The following is a 25,747-nucleotide window of genomic DNA, read 5'->3' on the forward strand; positions in this document are numbered from 1 at the left end:
ATGAACACACCTGTTGTGTGAAGGCCTAACCCTAACTCACCAGACAGGTGAAAGATAAGGTTTAAAGCAGTTACACCTGCCAACCTACCGGGACAAGACCCGGACTGGTCAGAGAAGCGTTTAAGATCATCGTCCAGTGGGATGCTTCTCTTCAGCCGGGACAGGGACACTGGTCAGGATTGATGGAAGATGGGTGGAATTGAATACAGGACAGGACTTGAGTCTGGGAAGGACAACGACTCTAAACACAGCAGCAGCTACAACGGAATGGTTCAGATCAGAGACTGTTCACGTTAGAACGGCTCGGTGACAGTCCAGACCTAAATCCCATAGAGCATCTGCGGAAGATGCTCTCCGTTCAATCTGGGTGGGCTGGAGCTGCTCTGAGGCAAATAATGGGGACAGTTTCAGTGTCCAGACATCCAAAGCTTGCAGAGACAAACTCCAACAGCTTCATTACAGCAAAAGGTGGCTCAACAGAGTATTGATGCAGGGGGTGGAATACAAATGCACACCACACCTTCAGATCTTCATTTGCTTGAGATTTTCAGTTTCATTCCACTTCACAACTATGTGCTACATTGTGTTGCTCTATCACAAACCCTTTAATGTCACGATGTGTAAGGGTTACAAGGGTGTGAATCCAAGACACTTTAGGTTACCCTGGAGAGGGAGACATCAAACGTCTGGGGTTAGGGTAGCCCCTGGCTCTTTTATACCTGACTGAGGTGTTTATAAGGTTCACCTACTGCCAAAGCTCAGTGACATCATTCTCTGTGACCATTAGGACACTCTGCTTCTGGGAGGGGGGCACCTTGTTTAGCCTTTATTTTGGATTCAGAGGACAAACCATGGCTTTCTATGTGATTAAAGGTTAGAAACCAGGACACCAGTCACTGACCTGTGAATAAACAGTAACTGACCTCGTACTGCTCCGACAGCAGGTAGTTGGAATCAGCGAGTAGTTTGTTGTAGTAAGACTCAAAGTTTGTGACCTTGATGGGACTGAAAGCAAACAAAAGAGTCAGCAAAGTACACCTGAATGCTTAAAACCTCAACGAAAGTCAGCGTCTCACCTGGAGACTCTTCTGCTGCTGATGAATAAGAAGAGACACGAGAAGATAAATATTCGTCTTCTGAGATTCCACACATACATGCATCATCGGCCCCTTCACTAAAGCACAGCATCGGTGTGGACGTCCTCCATCACAAGTACATTTAGACTCTTTTTATGACTCGTTTTTGTGTAAAAGTGTGGAAAAAGAAACCAACAAAAAGCACACAAGAGCCACAAAACAAGAAGCAGAAAATACAATTAAGGAATAATCTATAACAGACATAGAACGGACTGGGCCATGAAGACGGATCAAAGAAGCAACACAGGCCGTGGACACGAATCATGTAACAGACATGGAAGGAGGATGTCACAAACCAGCAACATCTCCTTGCCTTCTCTCTCCTCCCCTCATGTGGACTGGATGCATCAGATACCAGTGGAAGCTATTCTTGTGCGGCCTTGTTTTGTATACGCCGAGATGGCATCCCTAACCCTAACAACACTGTGGAATCAGTGACGGTGTGGCTGCGTTGTCCTCAAACATAACCTGCAGCATTACATTAGGGACGAAGGGGTGTACATGGGATGTGGTGATCAGCGAGAACGACATGGGCAGTAGAGGCTGACATCGCCCTCTACAGAAACAGGACCTGAACATAGTGAAGATGTGTTAAAAGATGCCTGGTGTGGGCGGGGCTTGAAACAGAGTGAGAAGATGTGACCAGGAGAAGTGATCTGAATGGTTTCTTACCCTCTGATGCCCAACTGTACTCCTGCTGATGATCCCTCTCTCCTCACACTCATTCTGGCCACTGATCTCTCCACCACCCTGATGGGAACACACACCCCTTAGGGCACTGCTTCTCAATTATGTTGTGTCACACACACCCCACCACCACCCCAGGAAACATCACCTGTTTCAAACCCCTCAGTAACAACCCTGACCCCAACTCTGGACCAGGCTGGATGAAGACTGAGCTGGACTGAACCAGCGATGCTTGGAGGGAAAGTTCATCTTAGACCCAACCAGAGAGTGAGGTCAGAATAAAGGCTGCATGTGATTCTGGGAGGTACTTACAGTTTGTGAGCTCTGTGTCTGCAGATGAGGAGAGCAGTGATTCCTATGATCATGATGATGAGGAAGAGTCCAGCGCTGATCCCTTCTATGACACCACTTAGCGGCTCTAAAGGTAGGAACAGTTGCTGCTAATGTTCTGATAACTATCTTCATCCTCCCCTGCACCTGTTGTCTCACCTGTCTGTCTTCAGGTGATTATTATTTTTACCTGAGCTCTGGAAGTTTAGTGGATTGGGTCTCACCGGTCTTTGTGATGACAGGTGTTGAAAGGAAGGTGTCAGTAAACAGAGGAGACCACGCTTGTGAGTCTGTTGTTTCTTTCTCGAACATCTGAGTAAACGCTCTGACGCTGAGCCTGAAACACAAAAATCAGAAGGTGTCATCTGACCCAGCTTCACAGGCTGTTTATTAGCTTTAGCCACTGAGCGTGGACTAGCAACAGCAACACTACCAAAATGCTACAGCACCTCACACGTCCATCCCGGGTTAGGTAATGAGAAGAAGCTGAGGGGTGTTCCTGCTAACCAACCAACAATCGAGGAAAGATTAACAACTCGCCCCAACTTTAGCCTCTTTCATCAAACGACGCTGTTCTTTGCTGCAAAGCAGAAGCAACAGCGTGGAGCCTTCGGTCGGTTAGACGTGGTGAGTCTGTGGTGGTAATGTGGCACAGTTGTGTGTTTTAACAACGACAGCCTGATGGGGGTATAAAGGCTCCGCACCGTCTCAGACTTCCCTTTAGCGTGGATGTAACTTATTTTTATGTCAAAACACTTCTTAAGTTTTTCATAAACTGCTCCAAAATGTGTTTGTTCTTCACAATCCCTCGTGAACTGCTAGGTGACGGAAAGACCAGAAGCTCCACATCTCTGCATCGCTGACTCAGCTGGTTTTGTTTATGTATGATTTTCACTGTTATAGTTGGAAAACGTCTGGAGAAAACCTGGTCTGATGCGAAGAGACGGACTCCATCCCTCTTTGGATGGAGCAGCTCTTCTTTCTAGGAACATTTATTAGTCCTCCATGACAACCCAGGGTCCAGACCAGGAAGCAGAGTCGTAGTTTAACACCCCACTCTGCAGCTTCAGTACTGTTTCCCACCCACTACCCCATAGAGACAGTGTCCTGCCCACGGCCAAAATCACACAGATTAAATATCAGGCTTAATAAAGCAAATCATGGAAATCTCATAAATATTAGAACACATTCAACTGAGCAGAAAACTAGAAAACTTAAATGTGGGTTATTGAATGTTAGGTCTATTTTTTCTAAGACTTTGTTATTAACAGTGTTGGACAAGTTACTTCAAAACTGTAATGCATTATTTATTACTTGTTAACATCATTTTAAAGTAATTAAAACTTCTTTCCGGAGTATTTCTCTTATCTAATGGCACCATCTAGTGGCTGACAAGCGTATCACACAAAAACGCTGTTCCTTTGTTTTGGCGACCTCACGTTTCTGTTTATAAATGTGCTTCTGTAGCCGACAAACTGAGCTAAAACACGTTGTTTTACGAGTACTATTCTCATGTCATGTTGTTTTTTCATATATTTATATTTTAGAGACTTTCTTGTCCATGAAAAGTTCATCAACTCTGCATCAGCCAAAGGGATGCACCGAACGCAACAAAAGCTTAATATGCGCTGCGCTCCAGCAGCAATGAGTTGAAATCACTGGGGCACAGCTTATGAATACAGCTGAGGCAAAGCATGAGAGAAAAGTGCAGAAAGTATAAAATTATGGCCTGATAAAAGCGATCGCAGGTGAATTATTTTGTTTTAGTGGAGCGATTTTGTGAATGTTGCAGCGGCCACTCGCAGGAAGCAGCTGGAGTATTTGAACCGTTACTACTGCGTCCGCTCTGCTCATGAAATGCCCGCAAAGCTGAGTCCATAAATGACATCATATATGTGGACACTGGATCTTTTTTCGGGCTTCCCTCAGTTTGAATTTTTAAGAAGTCCACATGATTTTTGGTTTAAAAATGCAATTGTACGGTGTAAATATTACCATTTTCTTTCCCTGTAATGCCTTACATTACCACATTACAGCATGAAGCAATGTATTACAGTAATTAATTACTTTTGTACTGCGTTACTCCTAACACTCTTAGTTAATGACTTGATTTGTGATAATCAGATATCTTTGCTCTCTCTCACAGAATCCTGGCTGCAGCAAGAGGACTATGTTAGTTTAAACGAGTCGACTCCTTCTAATTATTTAAATCATCATATTGCTCCAAGTAGAGGGCGAGGAGGACAAGTAGCAACCATTTTTCATTCAGACCTATTAATCAATCCCTTACCAATCAATAGTAACAGTTCTTTTGAACATCTTATTCTTAGTTTTCCTAATCCAGATAGCAAACCTGTAAAACCACGCTTGTTTGTAGTTTTATATCGTCCACCAGGCCCTTACTCTGAGTTTTTGGATCAGATCTCTGATTTTTTTAAATCTGATTTGGTGCTAAATACTGATACGGTCATTATAGTGGGGGATTTTAACATTCATTTGGACATTGAAAATGATAGCCTCAATGTAGCCTTTAGTAATATCTTAGACTCAATTGGTTTTACCCAAAGAATACATGGCACCACCCACTCCTGCCATCATACATTGGACCTTGTGCTGGTTTATGACATAGAGTGTGAGGAAAAAAACAATATTTCCACATAATCCAGTCCTCTCTGACCACTTTTTGATAACCTTTGAGTTTTTTATAACTGAGTTCTCGAGACATGAAAGTAAATTTCACCATAGTCGGTCTCTATCTGGTAACGCTGTTGCATCTTTTAAATCAACTGTTCCATCTTTACTGTCTTCAGCATCTCAGAGGAACATAGCAGAGGGCAATATTTTCATTTCTAGCCCTTCACAAATTGATGATTTAGTTCATAATGTTACTTCCTCTTTACGTGTGGCATTAGATGATGTTGCCCCGTTAAAAAAGAAGGTAATTAGGCACAGGAAGTTGGCTCCCTGGTTTAATTCTCATTTACAAACTTTAAAACAAAACTCTAGAAAATTGGAGAGAACATGGCACTCTACACACCAGGAGGAGTCCTACTTATCCTGGAACAGTAGTCTTGTGCTTTATAAAAATAAGTTTCGACAAGCTAGAACTGCTTATTTTTCATCACTAATTGAGGAGAATAAGAATAATCCTAAATTTCTTCTCAGTACAGTTGCCAAACTTACACAGAATCATAGCTCTGAACCATCTATTCCCTTAGCCCTCAGCAGCAACGACTTTATGGGATTTTTCACGAGTAAAATTAATTCTATTAGAAACAAAATAATTAGCATCCTCCCTAATGCAGTTTCTTCTTCCTCAGTAAGTGAGGCAGCATCAGAGGTGACTGTAGAACCTCATCTGTGTTTGAACCATTTTGATCCAGTTGAGCTTTCAGAGTTATCAAAAATATTAGCTTCATCTAAACCTTCAACTTGCATTTTAGATCCAATCCCAACCAATTGAGTTTGCGTGTGCCTCTTGGTTGGGTTGTACTGTGAAGTTTAATTTCATTGTACCAGGATGCTGGTTCATTGACAATAAAGCTGATTCTGATCCTTAGTGTCCAACAGGATTGACATCTTTTTATAAACTAATTTCAGGTCTGAATCTACAAACTGGGAATACTGGGAGGTATGGAAGATGTGGGCATCACACAATAACAGGCTTGTTTCTTTAACCTGTAGGAAGTCTTGGTTTTCAGTGGTCCATCACAGAGGTGGCCCAGGTCTCTGCTGGACTCACAGGACCCCCCCAGCAAGTCCATCCCTGTCCCCAGACTGATGTTATAGGTAAAGGTGCTGCTGTCAGGGCCCTCAGAGCAGTGGCTTGTGAAGTAGCTGGTCTGGTAGGACTTGATGGAGCTGTTGGATCTGTAATCCAGGTAGGAGGGAAGGGGGTGCCGCTGGTCTGGCTGCATTTCAGAGACACCTGCAAAGAAGGGTCAGATGACTGAAGGTAGATTCAGATGTTAGTGAAGATAAGAGATTAAAATGAGGTGTGATTCAGCTCACCTTCAGACTCCATCACCACCACAGTGAAGAACCTGATTGCTCCATTGATGTCACTGAACCAGCTGCAGTTGAACTGGAATGAGATGGAGGACTTGGTGACCATAGCAGTCTTTACACTGACCCGGACACTGACTGGAGGCTGAGGAGGACCTGCAAGGACCACAACAGCAAGAGATTGATTTTACTGACTTTGTTCCTCATCACAGCAGATGGATGTTAACCTCCAACATCCCCTACGGTCAATCATGGTGACTACGCTGTCCACCGCCTCTTCACTGGTGGTCCTATCAGAGATGACTTTCACAGAGATGGTGTAGTGTTTATGGGGCTCCAGCTGGGTGATGGTGTAGCTGCTAGAGTCTTGTCCAACGCGTCGTGAATAGACCAGAGTGTGGGACTCCTGGTGGAGACACTCAATGGAGTAGGAGTCAAAGTCGGCCTCTGGAGGTCCCCAAGAACAGGAGATGGAGGTGGCGCTCTGAGGACGACAGTGAAGGCTGTGTACTCGCTTTGGCTCTGCAGAGAGATCAGGTAGGTAGTTAACATTGTCCTCTACTTTCCATCCCTGATTGGGTTAGAGGTCTATCCAGGTAATCAGTCAGCATAAACGTCTTTTCACCGCTGGAACCAGTTGGCCCCACAGTTCCTCTAAACAAGTTCTGTCTGTCGCTTGGTTCTGATTCTGTTCAGTATCAATCAACTCCTGGTTCTGGTCCTTGATAGCAGTAGCTCAGGAGGTAGAGCGGGTTGTCCGGTAATCGGAAGGTTGCAGGTTCGATCCCGACTCTGACCAGAGAATGCTGTCGTTGTGTCCTTGGGCAAGACACTTAAGCCCCCTTGCCTGCTGGTGGCAGTTGGAGGGATCGGTGGCGCCTTTGTCAGTGCGCCTCAGGGCAGCTGTAGCTACATTGTAGCTCATCATCACCAGTGCCATCACTAACCCTAACCCTATACAAGTGCAGCTCATTTACCATTCTTCAATAGAACATATAGAGAACCCACAACAGAGAACCTCTGCAAGCAGAAGGATTTCTGAACAGAACCTACTGAAAAATCCAACAAGTTCTAGCATTTCAATAGAACGGAAGTGCTGCCACCTACTGGTCCGGATGCTGTTTTGGATGGGAATGCTGTAGGTAGGCGTGTCTCCTGGCTGTATAGCCCCACTGATGGTGCGAAGGCTGAGGGTGTAGCGTCTTCCCGGGAACATCCCTTTCAGAATTCGGCTACAGGACAATCGGCTTTGGTAAGGGTTGATGATGGAGAGTTGGTCTGGAGGAGACCACTGAAGGTCAAAGTCATCATAGTCACAGTCCGCAGGACCACTCCAGGTGATCTCCAGGGAGGTGTTGGTGACTCCCCCAAACAGGAAGGAGACAGGAGGTTTGGGAGCTGCAGATGAAAATCTGATGTTTGGTACAAAGCTTCTGTGCTTTCAGTCTGACTCACTGAGTGTAATGATGCATAGCAGTTGTACTCACTAGTCCTGCCCATGGTGCTGGCTCGGTTCTGGAGCTCTCCGCTTAAACTCAGAACTTCTGCTTGGTACTGCCTCCCTGGAACAAGCCCTGAGAAGACACCATCTGTAGCTTCTGAGCCCAGCTGCTGCTCAGCCTGCCGGGAACCATCAAGGTTGTAGAGAGACAGCAGGTACCCACTCACATCGCCAGCACCACGATTCCAGTTCACCCACAGAGCATCAGACTGGTTGATGCTCCGAGCCGTCAGAGACACCACAGCTGTTGGTACTGAAAAGGGGAAACGTTCGGTGTTACAACCTCCTGGTTTACTAGACTGCGTAACTGGTCTCACCTGTCCTGGCCCACATGGAGGTCTGGTTCGTTTGGTCTCCGCTGTGGGTCTGGATCACCATCCTGTATGGAGCTCCAGGTCTGAGACCCTGGAAGGAGCATTCCTGGCTGCTGGGCTGGATGTGCTGACTTTCTTGTAGCGACTCATCACTTTTATACAGAAATACCTCATAATGCTGGAAGTCTCCCTCTGGTGGAGACCAGCGGAAGGACAGGCTGGTGGTGGTGGTGGTTTTGATAGACAGGTCTGTAATGGAGGCGGGGCCTAAAGGACAGTGTCAAGAGGAGACGGTCCAGTTTCAGGCTGATGAGTTTTGTCACTTCAGAATAATGTCAGAAGTTGTTTTTTTTTATTCGTAAAATTTTATTTCAGATCAAACTCATAATTCAGCTTTTTATTTATTTTTTGTTGACTCTGAAATTATTTTGACTTCCTGACAGATGAAAATTAGAAATGGTTGTGTTGTCTTACCTGTTCGTGCCTCAGCACTGACCACCAGACTGTGGACATCCCCACTGGTGGTCTGGATCAGGACCCGGTACCTCTTGCCTGGAGTAAGCCCATCAAACCTGTAGCGGGTGAGTCCAAACGGCTTCCAGGCACTGGCCACCGTGCCGCCTCGTTCATCCAGAACCTGCAGAATGTAGCCATCTGCCACACCCAGCACTTCCTGCCAGCTCACCTGGATGCTGCAGGTGCTGACGATATTCTCCACCTGCAGGCCCGTGACTGCTGATGGAACTGCAGGGAAGAACCTTGGAGTCACATCTCATGACGGTGAAGCTGATGTCTGGAGTGGAGTGGTGTGCGCTGACCTGTGCGTCCTGTGGCTGTGTTGTTGTTCAGCAGCTCTCCGCTCACCGTCTGAACCATCACAGCGTACAGCTGACCTGGCTGCAGCCAGTCAAATGACACCTCGTTCTGGTGCTTTAGAACGTGTCGGATAGCTGGCTCTTGGCTCTCTCGGTACAAAAAAACAGAGTATCCGTCCAAGTCCCCTGGTCCGGGAGTCCAGCTCACCTTCAGGCTGCTGCTGTCTCCACTCACATGGATGTTCTTCACTCTACTGGGAACTGTTGGAGGAGCAGAAGCTTTCATCAGACACAACATGTAACTGGATATCTGAGTCTGAGGGACAGCAGCTGACTCTTCAGGATCCAAACATTATCAAGAAATTGACTTCACAGATAGAAAGAAAAAACGGTCACAGTCCTGAAGCCTGCAGTAGAAGCTACTGCACTCTGTGGAGCCGTTTTTAGCTCTAAACACCAGATTTAACCAAATCCTCAAACACTAAACATAATCTGAAGTCTAGTTTGCATCTGACCTGTGCGGCCCTCAATGTACTGAGCCTTCTGGTTTGGACCGCTGAAGGTGGACACCAGGATTTTGTAGAGCCGTCCAGGTGTGAGTGATGACAGGATGCACTCCTCTACCCAGCTACCCAGGGTGATGGGAGGAAACACTTTCATGTCGCTGAAGAGCAGCTGCACCTCATAGTGATCCACATCACCTGGAGCTGCCGTCCACACCACCCGGAGCTCCTCTGTCCCCTGTCCAGCCAGAACCAAGGATTGGACTGCTGCAGGGACTGAAGAAAAGATGAGACCAGAGTGACACTGAATCCATAGATGTTCCTGTAGTTGCTTTTTTTTTTTGTAAGCTGTGCTAAATATAGGTGATGGATCAGACCAAGAGCCCTTACCCCCAAATTCCACTACCTCCACTCCGCTCCGGTCCGCCCCCGCCTTCCGCAGCCGCTCGCTTCCGAACTCAATTTTTACTGGTACCCGCTCTACAACGGCTCCGCTCCGGTGCGGAGACCTGAGGTGCGCAAACAGGCATGCGCGGGATTTTCGAGATCTTGCGATACAGTCCGAGCAATAAACACGGAAGTTAGATCCAAACACCCGTCGTGTGGGAGAAGCATCGAAATGAACTGTTTAATCTGCCCATCATTTGTGTTGAGAGATCAGCAGTGTTTGGATCAACAAAGTGTGTCTACTTTGATAGTGGAAACTGTATTTATGGCTTACTTTTGTGCATTTAAAGTTCAGCCGCCATTGATAGTTGTTAAAGGTTGTTAAACCTGTGCATATGAAACAAAAAACGCTTTTTGTTTATCTATTAAACGGAAAGTGTGCTTGCTCCTTTTCCTGTTGGGCGGTTGTGATTCCTGTCCATTGACTGCGGAGGTGCTCCGACGTCCGGCAAAAATAGGATCGATTCTATTTTTGCCGGACGCCGGAACAGACGGCGGCGCACTGCGCCGCACTGCCGGAGCACGGCCGCAGTAGTGGAATTGCTCTGATTGACTACAACGGGACCGATTTTGCTCCGGAGTTCGTGCCGGAGCAGAGCGGAGCGGAGGTAGTGGAATTTGGGGGTTATGATGATCAACATAAAAGGAAACAGTGTTCCCTCTCCCGGTCACCAGGGCCCCCCTCTGGAGCCAGGTCAGGAGGTGGAGCACGTCAGCGAGCGCCTGGCGGCCGGGCTTCCACCCATGGAGCCCAGTTGGGCACAGCCTGAAGAGGAAACGTGGGTCCCCCTTCCCATGAGCTCACCATTCGTGGGAGGGGCCAACGGGGTCAGGTGCAGTGTGTGACGGGTGGTAGTTGAGGGCGGGGACCTTGGCGGTCTGATCTTCGGCTACAGAAGCTGGCTCTTGGCAGGTGGAATGCCACCATCCATATCTAGTCAGAACCTCTCAACCTCACACACCAGAGAACCTCAACACATGACTCTGGCTCCGGAACCAGTTTCCTTGAGAGATGTTGGACTTTCTACCACTCTGGAGTTGCTCCCACTGAGATGTGCCGAGTAGGGGTGGGCATACTAGTTGCCCCCCATCTCGGTGCCTACGTTGGGGTTTACCCCGGTGAACAAGAGGGTAGCCTCCCTTCGTCTGGGGAGACGGGTTCTGACCAAACTACACCAAACTGCAGTCAGGACTACCCACCCCTTTTGGAGACCTTGGAGGGGGTGCTGCAGAGCGCTCCTTTCAGTGACTCCTTCATTCTGCTGGAGGACTTTAACGCTCACGTGGGCAACGACAGTGAGACCTGGAGAGGTGTGGTTGGGAGGAACTGCCCCCCAAGTGGACTTCTGTGCTTGTCATGATGAACATCATGTTCCAACATAAAGGTGTCCATATGTGGCCCCCAGACTCTGGAACTCTCTCCCCCTGAGCCTGAGATCAGTGGGGTCACCTGTTCAGGCTGGCTTTGGTGGATTAGGGTTACCACCCTCTCCACCTTTCCCAGGATCCACTGGTTACCTCACCTCCCATTCCACACATCTTTTAATCACAATGTTTTTCTCATTTTAAACATTTTTAAAATCATTTGTTGACTCATAATTTCAGTGCAGTGACAGAATGGTGGAGATCTGTGGACACTTACAGGTTCTGCCATGGGTAGAGGTGCTGGCCTCATACAGTCCACTCCAGGTGTTCACCAGCACCGTGTAGAGCCGGCCTGGTACCAGACCGATGAAGACACACTCGCTCTGTGTCTTCGGCACCGTCTTATTCTGCAAGAAGGTGTTGTTGTGTTTGATGAACACCTGGTACCGGTCAAAGTCTCCGACAGCATGACGCCAGTACACCTTCAAGTAGTCATCCCGGGCACCGTGGGTCGCCGTAGGGTTCTGGACCTTCGACGGTTCTGATTAAACATCAATGCAGAGAGAAGCAAAGTGTAGCCAAGCAAGCATCAGGATGTGTGACCACTAACACACCCTCCCAACCAGACTGGTGTCTATACTGGTCCCAGACAGGAGACCGGTGTCTATACTGGTCCCAGACAGGAGACCGGTGTCTATACTGGTCCCAGACTGGAGACTGGTGTGTATACTGGTCCCAGACTGGGGACTGGTCTCTACACTGGAGTATTACTTCTCTGGCTCCCTCAATATCCAGAACTGAATTTAAAACTTTCCTTCTAACTTCTAATGCTCTGCAGCAGGGGTGTCAACTCCAGTCCTTGAGCGCCAGTGTCCTGCATCTTTTTGTTTTTACCTGTTCCAACACAGCTGATTCACCTGTGCAGCAGCTCATCAGGCTCTGCGGAAGCCAGTTAATCACCTGCTGATTGGAATCAGGTGTGCTGAAACAGGGAAAACACTAAAACGTGAAGGATAGTGGTCTTCACGGACCAGAGTTTGACGCCTGTGCTCTAAAAATTAAGCTCCCTATTCTGCCAGAGATCTTGTTCCACATGTTCCTGCTTTGCAGCTTCTTCTCTGGTGGAGCCAGCTTCCAGGTTCTATGGTGAGACTGTCTGTCCAGTTTTAAGTTGGCTTCAGACTTTCCTAAGTTGTTCCTTTTAAAAAGCACCAAGTCCTTGAAAGATTTGAAAAGGTGTTTAGAGAGGAAAACATTTAGAAGAAGAAGAATTTAAAAGTATCAAAGGTTTAAATAAACGGAACGTTCTAAAGTCTGAAAACAACCCAAACCAGCACCTCCAAGGTGACTCTTCACTCATCATTAACAGAAAGGACAAAAACCCAAACAGACACAAACAAGCAGCTCTTACGTGTTCTCTCCTGGATGAAGGTGTGATTCTGGTCATGGCCGCTGCAGGAGGTGATGGAGATATTGTAGAGGCGTCCAGACACCAGTGAGTTGAAGACACAGCCAGGATTGGACTTAGAGACAGCCAGGGTGTGAAGCGTCTTTTCACCGTCTCTAAGGGTCACCAGGTAACTGTCTATGTCGCCGGCAGCCTGATTCCAAGAGACGGTGAGAAAGTCCGTTCGACCGTTGTTGCTGACCCGGACATCAGTGACTGCTGCGGGGACTGAGGGAAGGAGGGCGGAGTCAGACATGCAGGTAACAAGTGAGGTCAGAGACACCTCTTCTATCGTCCAGATGTAATGTTTTTGTGTCTGGATGCTCTGAATGTCCCCAGTTCCCTCTCTGGACCATCATAGATCATGCCTACACACACTCTGCTGGCGATAGGAATAATGTTCATGCCATTTACAGTTCAGTTCTTTTTTATTTCAAACATACGTTCACAGTCCTTACAACTTATCCTTCCAACAGTTTGTCTGAATAGGAGTAGGCAGAAGTAAACACTCATTAAGCCCCACCCCCTTAGATTTTACTCTCATTCACTCTCTTTTAGTCTTAACTTACTTGGACAAAATATCAAACAAACAACAAACCAAACATACCAATACATCAAATAACCCATAAACAAACCCCACCACATCATATTTACTTTCACAGCATACATGAGTACATTTCTAATTCACTAAATACGTAACCAACCAACCCTGTCGCCCTCAATATTACTGACCTGGTTTAACCCCAGTTGCTTCATTCTTATATCTGTTTAAAATGTCTTGTTTATACTTACTTTTAAACTGGTTTAAGTTATTACTTTCTTTTATTTCTTCGGTTGGGCGGTTCAATAATTTTACTCCTGCTGTTGTAATAAATATACTTTTTTAAGTAGTTCTGGTACTTTGTATTTTGAAATTCCAATTCCCTCTTCGGTTGTACCACCTTCTCTGTCTATAAACGTTTTACTCATTTCTTTTGGAAGCATTTTATTTCTTACTTTATAAGTTATTTTTGCTGTTTTGAACTTCATCAAGTCTTGGAATTTGATAGCTTACATTTTGATAAAATCTGCATTTGTATGGTCCCTGTACCCTGCATTATTTATTAATCTCGTGGCCTTTTTCTGCGTTATAGTTTATGTTTATGTTTATTATTTGTCAGACACTTTTATCCAAAGCGACTTACAATTTATAACCTGTAGGGCATGTTGTGATCTGTGGGGGAAACCGGAGTACCCGGAGGAAACCCACGCATGCATGGGGAGAGCACGCAACTCCACGCAGAAAGGCCGCAGCCGAGTTTCGAACCTGCAACCTTCGTGCTGCGAAGCAGCAGTGCTAACAACTGCGCCACCATGCAGCCCTAGTTACTGGTCATATGGAGTTAGGGTTAGGGACACTCTGCATTATTTATTAATCTCGTGTCCTTTTTCTGCGTTATGGTTATTGGTCGGATATTACCTTTGTATGAGTTTCCCCAGACTTCTACACCGTAGCTCATATACAACTTAACATCACAAAGACTAAAGAACTGATTATGGACTTTAGGAAGCAGGCCCCACCTCCTACTCCTGTCACCATAAGAGGGGCTGACGTTGAGATCGTTGAGGACTACCGGTACCTGGGTGTACACTTGGACTGTAAACTGGACTGGACCAAGAACACCAATGCTATCTTCAAAAAAGGGCAGAGTCGGCTTTTCCTACTGAGGCGGCTCAGGTCCTTCAATGTTGGTAGGAAAATACTGACCATGTTCTATCACTCGGTGTTGGAGAGCATTGTGTTCTTTGCAGTTGTGTTCTGGGGCAGTGGGGTGAAGATAGCTGATGCCAACCGGCTGAACAAGCTGATTAGAAGGGCTGGGTCTGTCCTGGGTGTTAGACTGGAGAACCTGGAGGAGGTGTCTGAGAGGAGAATGCTAAAAAAGCTTCTCTCTATCATGAACAACCTCTCCCACCCCATGCATGCCCACATGATGGACCACCGAAGCACACGCAGCAAAAGACTCATTGCCCCGAAATGCAGAACTGACCGCCACAGGAAATCCTTCGTACCGGTGGCAATAGGACTGTTTAACTCTTCCTCACGCTGTAGGTGATTCTCCAAATACTATTACCTTAGTTATTCTGTGCCCTCACCGACTGTGCAATATTACCCAAGAGTTCTGATTGTAAATATGTTTTTATCCCCCCATCATATCATATGCTGCTACAAACCCACGTTCTTTTACACAATACTTTAATCACTTTTGTGAGTCGCCTGCACCGACGGCTTAATTACCTATTCACAAGGATGCAGTCATGTATTTAATTATTGAGATATGCGATTGTTTGTTTTGCACTATCCTACATGGTACTACTGTAGATCTTTTTTTTTAATGAATATATTGTATATCATATTTCTATTTCACCTGTTCCTTTGTCTCTCCGACTGCTTTGAGCATGTACATGACACAAGAATTTCCCTCGGGATAAATAAAGTTGTTCTTATCTTATCTTATCTTATCTTATCTTATCTTATCTTATCTTATCTTATCTTATATATGGCAATAATAAAGCACAGTATAAAATGTTTGGTGCTCTCTTATACAAGTGTTGCTTAGCCTTCACCAGAAAAGCTATGCTTCTTGCCAATTTGCCCGAACATAAGCAACATGTGATTTCCAACTGACCTTGTGGTCAATGATCACACCAAAAATTTTTATATCATTTACTCTTTCTAAATATACATTATCAACACATATTTCTACACTGAGATGTTTCTTTTGATTTCCAAATAACATAAATTTAGTTTTATGTAGATTCAATGATAATTCATTTATGCCAAACTACTTCTTTAATGTTGTTAATTCCTGTGTGATCATTTCCACAACCTCTGTCAGTTCCACACCTGAACAAATAATATTTGTGTCATCTGCAAATATTACAGACTTTAGAGTCGTTGATATGCAGCAGATGTCATTTATATACATGATAAACATTTTTGAACCCGGTACTGAACTTTGGGGTACTCCACACTCAATTTCCATCAAATTAGATTTGAATTCACTTCTTTGTACATATTGTTGTCTATTCTCTAAGTAGCTTTTTATCCAGTCTAAAACCACTCTCCCGAACCCATACCTTTCCAATTTTTTAGTTAAAATGTCATGGTTGACCGTATCAAAGTTCTTCTTTAGATCTAGGAAAACTCCAAGTGCATACCTCTTCTTAGCCATACATTCTGTTATCACTTCCATTAAATCTATTAATGCCAATGTAGTTGATCTATTTTTCCTGAGCCCATACTGACTTTCGGTCAGTAATTGATGTTTTTCCACAAAACTGTCAAATCTTTTTATAAAAAGCTTTTCCAATAACTTAGAAAACTGGGAGAGCATTGACACTGGTCTGTGATTTGTGAAATAAGGCTTTTCACCTGTTTTGTAGATTGGAATGACTTTAGCAACTTTCATTTTTTGTGGAAAACCCCTTTTTGAAAGGACGGGTAAAATATATATCTTAAAGGTTTTATGATAGCATCAATAACTCTCTTTACCGTTACCATATCAGTATCATTCCAATCTTAGGTGTGTTCTTGCTGTGTCTTTGTAAATCCATGCTTTCGTTCTTTTTTAAACACAGAAACAGTTTTGTTTACCTGTTTGTAGCTACAGTTTCGCCGACAGCTGCCGGCTTCTTCAGGCTGACGCTGATGGTGGCGCGTCACTTCCTTCTCCGTTTATCTGCGGGCAGCAGAGGACGTTGTCGCCCTCTACTGCCCGCTCTCCCCTCTCCGACGATGCAGTCCCATGCGTGGTCCAGCGTGTAAACTCCGTCGTCCCTGTTCATGGTCCCACATCCACGTCTCCTTATCTCTATTGCTTCCTTGATCCATCTTTTGTATTTTTGTTGTTCAGTGGTTATGATCCGTGTGCTGTCCCAGTCCATTATATGGTTTTCTCTTAAGCAATGATCTGTTACGGCTGACTTTTTTATTGTACTTTCTGCTTCTTCTTTTGCTGCTCTTGTGTGTTTACGATTTGCCTCTTTCTCGCACTCCTTTCTGTGTTCTATTGTCCGTGTATTGAGTTGGCGTCCGGTTTCTCCTATGTATGTTTTATTGCATATTTTGCATGGGATTTCGTAGATGACTCCACATTTTTGTCCAGCTGATATTTTGTCTTTTGGGTGTACTAGTCTGTTTCTAACTGTTGTGTATGGCTTTGTTGGTGTGTTTATGTTGTGTTTTTTCATTGTTGCTCTTATTTTTTCCGTTATGCCTCTGATGTATGGTAGGGTTATCACTGGTTTTGGTTCTTGTCTTTCTGGGTTTCTGGTTCTTTTTTTGGGTTGTTCTTTGCTTTCTGTTTTTGTTTGTTGTTTTCCTTTGTTTATTGCCCATGTCGGGTATCTGCAGGTCTTTAAAGCGTGTTGTATGTGTTTGTCCTCTTGTTTACGGTCTCTCTCTTCTGTTATTATGTTTGCTCGGTGATATAATGTTCTGATTACTGACATTTTGTGTATGGTGGGGTGTTCTGATGTCCATAATAGATATTGATCTGTGTGTGTTGGTTTCCTGTATGTGTTTATGTTTAGGGTCCCGTCGGTCTGCCTGGTGATTTTCATATCCATAAATGCTATGCTGCCTTCTGTTTCTAACTCATAAGTGAATTTTATGTTGCCCGTGTCGTCAATATTGTTTAAGTGTTGTGTTAGTGTTTCTGTTTGACCTTTTGGTATGATTTCCAGTATGTCGTCTACGTAGCGTTTCCATAGTTTTATTTTGCAGTTTGGGGGGGCGGTGGCTATGGCTTTTTGCTCTAGGTTTTCCATGAAAAATTTGCACAGGGTGGCTGATAACGGGTTACCCATGGCGAAGCCTTCCAGTTGTTTGTATATTGTGTTGTCGTATGTGAAGTAAGTGGAGTTAGCTACCAGTCCTATCAGTTGTGCTATGTCATCTGCTGTGAGGTTTGTCCTTTTATGTAAAGTTTTGTCTTGTCTGATTCTGTTAACTACTATGTCTATGGTTTTTTGGGTTGGTGTTTTTGTGAACAGAGATGTGACGTCATGTGAGATGAGTATGTCGTTGTCTTCTATTGTAATTTCCTTTAGTTCTTTTGCCAATTCTATACTATTTTTGCAGTGTTGGTCTGTATTTCCTAATAACGGGCTGATGATTCTGCTGATATCTTTTGCCATGTTGTATGTTGGTGGACCTATGCTGTCAACTATTGGTCTAAGTGGGGTGTTTTGTTTATGTATTTTTGGCGTTCCATATATTCTTGGTGTTATGTTTGCTGTGGGAATCCAGTGTTTGTACATTTTTTCTGTTATTTTGCCTTTTTCGTGCAGTGGCTTCAGTAATTTTTTCATGTTTTTCTTAATGTTTTCTGTTGGATCTTTTTTAAGTATTTCATATGTATTTTTGTCTTCTAGCATCTGTTTCATCTGTTGTTTATATTTTTCTCTGTCCATAACTACTGTGGTTCTTCCTTTATCTGCCGGTAGAATAATTATCTGTTCATTTTTGGATAAAGCTGTCATGGCTGATTGTTCTTCTTTTGTAATATTGCTGTGTTGAATTTGGCTGTTTTTTAATATCCCAACTATGTTATTTCTGAGTTCTGCTTTCTTTCCCTCATCTGTGATCTGTTGACATGCTAGTTCAGTTGCTACAATAAATTCATCATATGGTATTTCTTTTGGTGTGACTGCAAAGTTTAAACCTTTCTTTAATATGCTCTCTTCTGCTTCTGTTAGTTTGTATTGTGAAATGTTACATACCCATGAGTTTGGTGCGCATACCCGACATGGGCAATAAACAAAGGAAAACAACAAACAAAAACAGAAAGCAAAGAACAACCCAAAAAAAGAACCAGAAACCCAGAAAGACAAGAACCAAAACCAGTGATAACCCTACCATACATCAGAGGCATAACGGAAAAAATAAGAGCAACAATGAAAAAACACAACATAAACACACCAACAAAGCCATACACAACAGTTAGAAACAGACTAGTGCACCCAAAAGACAAAATATCAGCTGGACAAAAATGTGGAGTCATCTACGAAATCCCATGCAAAATATGCAATAAAACATACATAGGAGAAACCGGACGCCAACTCAATACACGGACAATAGAACACAGAAAGGAGTGCGAGAAAGAGGCAAATCGTAAACACACAAGAGCAGCAAAAGAAGAAGCAGAAAGTACAATAAAAAAGTCAGCCGTAACAGATCATTGCTTAAGAGAAAACCATATAATGGACTGGGACAACACACGGATCATAACCACCGAACAACAAAAATACAAAAGATGGATCAAGGAAGCAATAGAGATAAGGAGACGTGGATGTGGGACCATGAACAGGGACGACGGAGTTTACACGCTGGACCACGCATGGGACTGCATCGTCGGAGAGGGGAGAGCGGGCAGTAGAGGGCGACAACGTCCTCTGCTGCCCGCAGATAAACGGAGAAGGAAGTGACGCGCCACCATCAGCGTCAGCCTGAAGAAGCCGGCAGCTGTCGGCGAAACCGTATCTACAAACAGGTAAACAAAACTGTTTCTGTGTTTAAAAAAGAACGAAAGCATGGGAGTATCATTCCAATCTGTACTGGTTTTATTCTCATATCCTCTAACTATGTCATAAATCTCCTTCTCCTCCACTGCTCTTAAAACACTGAACTTCTATTCCTTTCAATATTTGCACCAGTGTCCCTTTCTCTTACATCTGCCTTTATTTCCTCTGCCAATAAGCCCATGCTATACATGGAATCAATGAATTCTTCTGTACTCTTATTATGATTTGGATTCATGAAATCAATGTTAAAGTCCCCACAAATAAACATTCCTTTCTGATTTAGATTTGTAAATAAATCCTCCATATGCTCCTTAAATATCTTGATCTATGATCCTGCTATTCGGTAAAACAATTAGGTTTTTCTTTGTTTCCATACTCATTTCCACTGTTAAACATCCCTTCACGCCATCAATAGCCGTCGTCATTCTTCCCACTTTTTATACTTTAGGTTTTTTTATCAATGTAAAGTGCCACCCCACCTCCTTTTTTTGTTGATTCTGTCCAAATGAAGGAATTCATATCCATGTATTTCAAAGTCTTCTTCTTTTTCAGAAGTTATCCAGGTCTCTGATATGACTATCACTTTGTATGCCTGTTTAAACGCTTATGTTTGCTTTAATGGCTTGAAAATGTGCATATAAGCTTCTACTATTAAAGTGAACCATTGTTATACCTTTTCTGCCTTTATTTTCTTTTTAAATTAACCATTTGTATAATAATTGCATTCATTTATCATATTGTTAAAAAAGTTACAGTCAGGATCTATGTGTATCACCATCCAACACCAAAGACCTATCTTCAATGTGCGTTGAAACTTGAAATCTGTCAGTCATCTGATTTATTGTGCACTTGGCCCTTACCATAACATTTCACATTGCTTTGCTTTCTGACTTATGAATTATATTTTTCTAGCTCCGTCATTTCTTTGGTGACTAGAACTTTTGTTCCGTTTAACTTAATAAATATTTTACAATCTGACGTCCAAGTCGACTGTATTTTCTTCTTTTTCCTTAATATTCTGGTGTGTCTTGCAATGTCTGCATTTTTCTTGGTTAGATGTTTGTTTAAATACACATTTGTTCCTCTCAACTTTCTTCCTGGCTTAAGCAGCTCTTTTTTCTAATTTCTATTAACAAAATGCATGATAATGGCAGGTATGGGATTTTTGATTTTCCTTGGAAGAGAATGGCATCCCGCTATATCTTTACTTTCCATTTCAACACCTTTGCTTCTAAAGGAAGCCAGTACCTGCTCTTCAAGTGAGCGTTTCCCCTCCTTCTGATGCTGCTACCTATGCACGTCTGATGCTACTACCCGTGCATAAGTCTGATACTGCTACCCGTGCACAAGTCTGATACTGCTACCCGTGCATAAGTCTGATGCTGCTACCTATGCACAGGTCTGAGACTGCTACCCGTGCAAAAGTCTGATACTGCTACCCGTGCACAAGTCTGATGCTACTACCTGTGCATAAGTCTGATACTGCTACCTGTGCACAAGTCTGATACTGCTACCCATGCACAAGTCTGATACTGCTACCTATGCACAAGTCTGATACTGCTACCCGTACACAAGTCTGATACTGCTACCTGTGCACAAGTCTGATGCTGCTACCTATGCACAAGTCTGATACTGCTACCCGTGCACAAGTCTGATACTGCTACCTGTGCACAAGTCTGATGCTGCTACCTATGCACAAGTCTGATACTGCTACCCGTGCACAAGTCTGATACTGCTACCCGTGCACAAGTCTGACACTGCTACCCATGCACAAGTCTGATACTGCTACCTGTGCACAAGTCTGATACTGCTACCCGTGCACAAGTCTGACACTGCTACCCGTGCACATGTCTGATGCTGCTACCTATGCACAAGTCTGATACTGCTACCCGTGCACAAGTCTGATACTGCTACCCGTGCACAAGACTGATACTGCTACCTATGCACAAGTCTGATACTGCTACCCATGCACAAGTCTGATACTGCTACCCATGCACAAGTCTGATACTGCTACCCGTGCACAAGTCTGATACTGCTACCCATGCACAAGTCTGATACTGCTACCCATGCACAAGTCTGATACTGCTACCCGTGCACAAGTCTGACACTGCTACCCGTGCACAAGTCTGATGCTGCTACCTATGCACAAGTCTGATACTGCTACCGATGCACAAGTCTGATACTGCTACCCATGCACAAGTCTGATGCTGCTACCCATGCACAAGTCTGACACTGCTACCCATGCACAAGTCTGATACTGCTACCCATGCACAAGTCTGATACTGCTACCCATGCACAAGTCTGATACTGCTACCCGTGCACAAGTCTGACACTGCTACCCGTGCACAAGTCTGATGCTGCTACCTATGCACAAGTCTGATGCTGCTACCCGTGCACAAGTCTGACACTGCTACCCGTGCACAAGTCTGATGCTGCTACCTATGCACAAGTCTGATGCTGCTACCTATGCACAAGTCTGATACTGCTACCGATGCACAAGTCTGATACTGCTACCCATGCACAAGTCTGATGCTGCTACCCATGCACAAGTCTGACACTGCTACCCATGCACAAGTCTGATACTGCTACCCATGCACAAGTCTGATGCTGCTACCTATGCACAAGTCTGATGCTGCTACCCGTGCACAAGTCTGACACTGCTACCCGTGCACAAGTCTGATGCTGCTACCTATGCACAAGTCTGATGCTGCTACCCATGCATAAATCTGATGCTTGTGTGGCAAGGTGGAGAAATGAGGGCCCAGGCGGGATTCAATCCCCAGACTCCCTGGTGAGAGTCATGCTTGCTAACCAGTCAGCCAAAGGGACATCCCCTTGGCCAAGTAGCCAGGGTGCATGATCAATCGGGACACTGCGACAGGATGCTCACACTGCCACACTTGGTTTCCAGCCCTGTCACTATCACATCTTTTACTCTTGAATATTGCTCTAGATCTGCTACCCGTCCCTCCAGCATGGCGATCCTCTTGTCCTTTCCCTCGCTCTGCCTTCTTAGTTCTTTAATGTCCTCCATTAAATTAAGTATCAGTTTTTGTTGCTGTGAAATATTTGTTATTTCTTCTGACATAAAGTTTAGGGATTTCTTTATGTCCTCCAATTCCTCCTTATTGATATTGCTCCTCTAAGCTGGCATCTCACCAGCATTTCTCTCACAATGTGTCGGAACACTTTATAGTTTCCAGTAGCTGGTGTTGTGTCCTGGAGTTTTCCAGCATGTCCACTATGTGTCTCCAGTAGACCCAGAACCACAGAAGTGTGTCTGACAGGAAGTAGGTGTGCAGCCGACTGCGCTTCTTCTGGAGGTCTGGAGGGTTTAGCGGGCCCAGAACCTTTTGGGCACAACGATTAACAGCAAACTCAGGAACTTTTTCAAAGTCAATAATCACAAACTTCTGGATGTTTGGAGCTCATAGAAGAGGAGCACATTTTTCTGGTGTGTGTGTGTGTGTGTTGGGATGTTTGCAGTTTTGGACCATCGGGAACGTGACTGTCCTTGTACTGAGCGAGCTTTCTCTGTAAACAACATTTCCTGGCAGGAAGCCTCTGTCCAGCAGACCTGCTCACTCTTTTGTGTTGCCGTCATTGTCAACACTTCCTGAAAATTCCACGTAAACTCTTTCAATATCCGGTTTGAGACTGGAAAGACTCCCTGGTCCCGCCAGAGCCAGTCCAAACATGATGCTCTTCCTATTTCCATTAAAAGCATGAAGATCTTTAGAATTGAACTCATTATTTCCTTCTGATTGTTTAATAGCCATCCTCAAATTACAGACTAAGGCCAGTGAAACCAGGTTCAGTTCCAGGATTTGTCACATTCCCGCTCCTGGATCATTCCCAACATTATAGGTGGCAAAAAGCTTCAGGTCTTTTTGTCCCGTTATTTCTAACAGAAGCAGGTCTCATTTGTCACAGTTTGGGTTTTAAAGCCTTCCAACATTTTCTATCAGGAATGGATCAGGACCACAGGGGTTTCATAGGTCAGAGGTCATGGAGGTCCAGTTTAATCCTGCTCCCTGGCCCTTAACACCTGAACCTCTCCCAGGTTCCTGACTAGTTTCCTAACGTTTTGAAAGGATTTTCAAAGCCCTTCAGTCCGACTGGATCCTCAGAGACCCAGACTCAACCGGGTCCTGGTTTTGAACCAGATCAGCTGATGTGTGTTTTAATGACATCATCGCTTCCTTAATTTAAATAAACCTTGGCTTTGGTTTCTTTTTCACCCTTAAATGTATCACATTGGAAAATTATCATGGATGAATAGGGAATAACGGAAAACGCCTGAAGTCACATCAGAGCTCACCTGTGCGTCCCTCAGCTACAGCCTGTCTGGAAGCAAGTCCCGCTCTGATGGTGATGACCACCACCTTGTACAGAGCTCCAGGTGTCAGAGTCCGGAAGATGATGCTGCTGAAGTTTGCTGCCATGCTCTCATTTCTGATGACACTGCTGTCATGGATGAGCAGAATCTGATACGAGTCCGCCTCCCCGGAGGACAGGTCCCACTGCGTCTGCAGGCTGTTGGTGCTGCCCAGGCTGGAGACCTGCAGCCAGCCAACCGGAGCTGGTGCTGAGAACACAAACATGTTGCATCTGATTATCAGTGCTAAGCTAATTAATCATTAGCTTCATATGTGGACTGGACAAGTAAGAGTTAGAACAACAGCAAGGTGGGACATACTGGTCCATGCTGTCAGAGAGACTGAGGTGCTCAGGTTGCCACTGTTGGTTGACACCGTAACCGTGTAGCAGCGTCCTGGTGTCAGCCCTCTGAAGGTCCAGTCTCTGGTTTCCCAGCTCAGAACGCTCTTGGTCCAGTGGCTGTCAGGGTTCTTGTCCTTCAGAAGGACTGTGAAGTTATCCCAGTGTCCAACAGGCCGACTCCACTGGATCCCAAGAGACGTCTCATCAGCCTGACGAACAAGCAGCTGTTGCACGGGCCGAGGTTCTGGGGGGTGACATCAGACTGAAGGTTTAAAGATTTCCACAACAACTTTGACTGGAAGCTGCTGTTTTCCTGCATGATTAAACCCTTTAATGCCAAATGTATCACATCTGCTTCAGGTATTCCCAAGACCTTTCACCGGCATCAATAGCTTCCTCAAACCTGCCTACTGCTTTATTAGCTCGACGTACCGCCGGCAATGCGGACCGAGCTCTGACAGCGGTCATACAGGACCTAACGGCCCAGATCAGAGGGTCTGGCACCCATTCTCCCAGAGTACCCCACCCCCACAGGTCCCACTTGGACTCAGTACCCGCCTCCCCGGAACGTGTTGAAAGTTCTGTCGGAGGTGAGAATTGAAGCTCCTTCAGACAGGAGACTCAGTCAGACGTTCCCAGCATGTTTTAGTTGTTTCTCAACAGAACCGGCTGTTTTGTAGATAAGTTGCCATGTGTCTCATTAATTCTGAAATCAACAACAACACTGCAAACACCAACTCACCAAGCCTGCTGCTGCAGTGTGCCGTGCTCGCCAGAGCGCCGCTGTGCACCGAGAGCTCCGAGTGGTAGACACATCCTGGGACCAGCCCGAGGCTGTGGACAGACACCTCAAGCTGCCTGCTCCACTTACTGACTGTTTGATTCAGCAGAACCGCCAAGCCATTTGTTATTACGACACTGTAGGCATCCCAGTCACCTCTGGGGGGCAACCAGGTGAGTTGCAGTGTGCTGCTGTCAATGGACATGGAGAGAGACGACACCCGACCGGGAACTAAGACAACAAGAAACAAAGAGGTTCAGCAGAAGCAAGATGAAGCTGTGTCATCATTGAATGAATCACTTATGTGAATAACCATAGTCAGGGGTTGGACCAACTCACCTGTCCTCCCAACAGCCCTACTCTCCGAACTCTGACCTCCAGCTGAGGAGATGACGGACAACAGGTAGTGGCGCCCAGGGGTCAGACCCACAAACACTTCCTGGGTGATGTTGGAGAGCAGAATGCGTTGTTGAGGAGTCGACTCAGGAGCCTGCAGAGTCACCAAATAAAAGTCCACACCCCCTTTAGGTCTGGTCCAGGAGGCCTCAAGACTCTCTGAGCTGCCATGATTGTTTAGGGTCAGATTTGACACAGCAGCAGGAACTGAGGAACAGGAGAGAGAGTGTTTAATTTCAGGTCTTCACCTCCAGGTATGGTCCTCAGCAGGTTTTACTTTCCCCCAAAACAAAAAGTGAACCAGAAGTCTGGATGTCAGAATTACGTAACCGCAACATCACGGAGGAACCGAACCACCAGACTTAAAGAAGACTGAGCTACACATCACATATCTGTCTAACCATCACAACACGTTTGTGTGAAACAGAGATCTCACCATCATCAGGACCGACAAGGTTAAAAAACGGTCATGATCGCTAAATAATAATAATAAACATTCAATTTCATTTCATTTTTACTCTTTTTTAAATAATGCTTAGTCTAAACAAACTGTGACGAGTAACATTTAAACAATGCAAATAAACAATTTCACTTAAAGTGGGAACATCTCACCTGCTGTGGCTCAAAGTGTCTCAGTGTTGGGAGGGTTAGGGTTAGGGTTGGAACAAACTAGGTCAAAGGTCAGTTCAAACATTTCACAGTGAAGTAGTTTGGTTCACAGTTCAAATATC

General features: G+C 44.9%; 1 protein-coding gene across 3 annotated transcripts in view; it reads right to left on the minus strand.

The window, feature by feature from the left end:
- LOC107389097 (receptor-type tyrosine-protein phosphatase beta) overlaps positions 1–25,747 on the minus strand; it is a 56,712-nt gene that overhangs the window by 13,764 nt on the left and 17,201 nt on the right. For 2 of the 3 annotated variants that reach the window (XM_015964993.3, XM_070550470.1), the window contains exons 5-24: positions 24,960–25,223; positions 24,582–24,851; positions 23,817–24,083; positions 23,439–23,705; positions 12,515–12,778; positions 11,381–11,644; positions 9,304–9,567; positions 8,792–9,049; positions 8,448–8,717; positions 7,977–8,240; positions 7,646–7,912; positions 7,266–7,556; positions 6,402–6,680; positions 6,165–6,314; positions 5,832–6,081; positions 2,378–2,490; positions 2,136–2,241; positions 1,809–1,886; positions 1,077–1,094; positions 924–1,005 (exon numbers count right to left, since the gene is read on the minus strand). In XM_015964993.3, coding sequence (XP_015820479.3) covers positions 924–1,005; positions 1,077–1,094; positions 1,809–1,886; positions 2,136–2,241; positions 2,378–2,490; positions 5,832–6,081; positions 6,165–6,314; positions 6,402–6,680; positions 7,266–7,556; positions 7,646–7,912; positions 7,977–8,240; positions 8,448–8,717; positions 8,792–9,049; positions 9,304–9,567; positions 11,381–11,644; positions 12,515–12,778; positions 23,439–23,705; positions 23,817–24,083; positions 24,582–24,851; positions 24,960–25,223 — 4,286 coding nt within the window. The remainder of the gene's footprint in view (positions 1–923; positions 1,006–1,076; positions 1,095–1,808; positions 1,887–2,135; positions 2,242–2,377; positions 2,491–5,831; positions 6,082–6,164; positions 6,315–6,401; positions 6,681–7,265; positions 7,557–7,645; positions 7,913–7,976; positions 8,241–8,447; positions 8,718–8,791; positions 9,050–9,303; positions 9,568–11,380; positions 11,645–12,514; positions 12,779–23,438; positions 23,706–23,816; positions 24,084–24,581; positions 24,852–24,959; positions 25,224–25,747) is intronic. The other variant, XM_070550471.1, reaches the window with a different exon arrangement.

This window comes from Nothobranchius furzeri, chromosome 4 (assembly GCF_043380555.1).
Source record: "Nothobranchius furzeri strain GRZ-AD chromosome 4, NfurGRZ-RIMD1, whole genome shotgun sequence".
Lineage (NCBI taxonomy): Eukaryota > Metazoa > Chordata > Actinopteri > Cyprinodontiformes > Nothobranchiidae > Nothobranchius > Nothobranchius furzeri.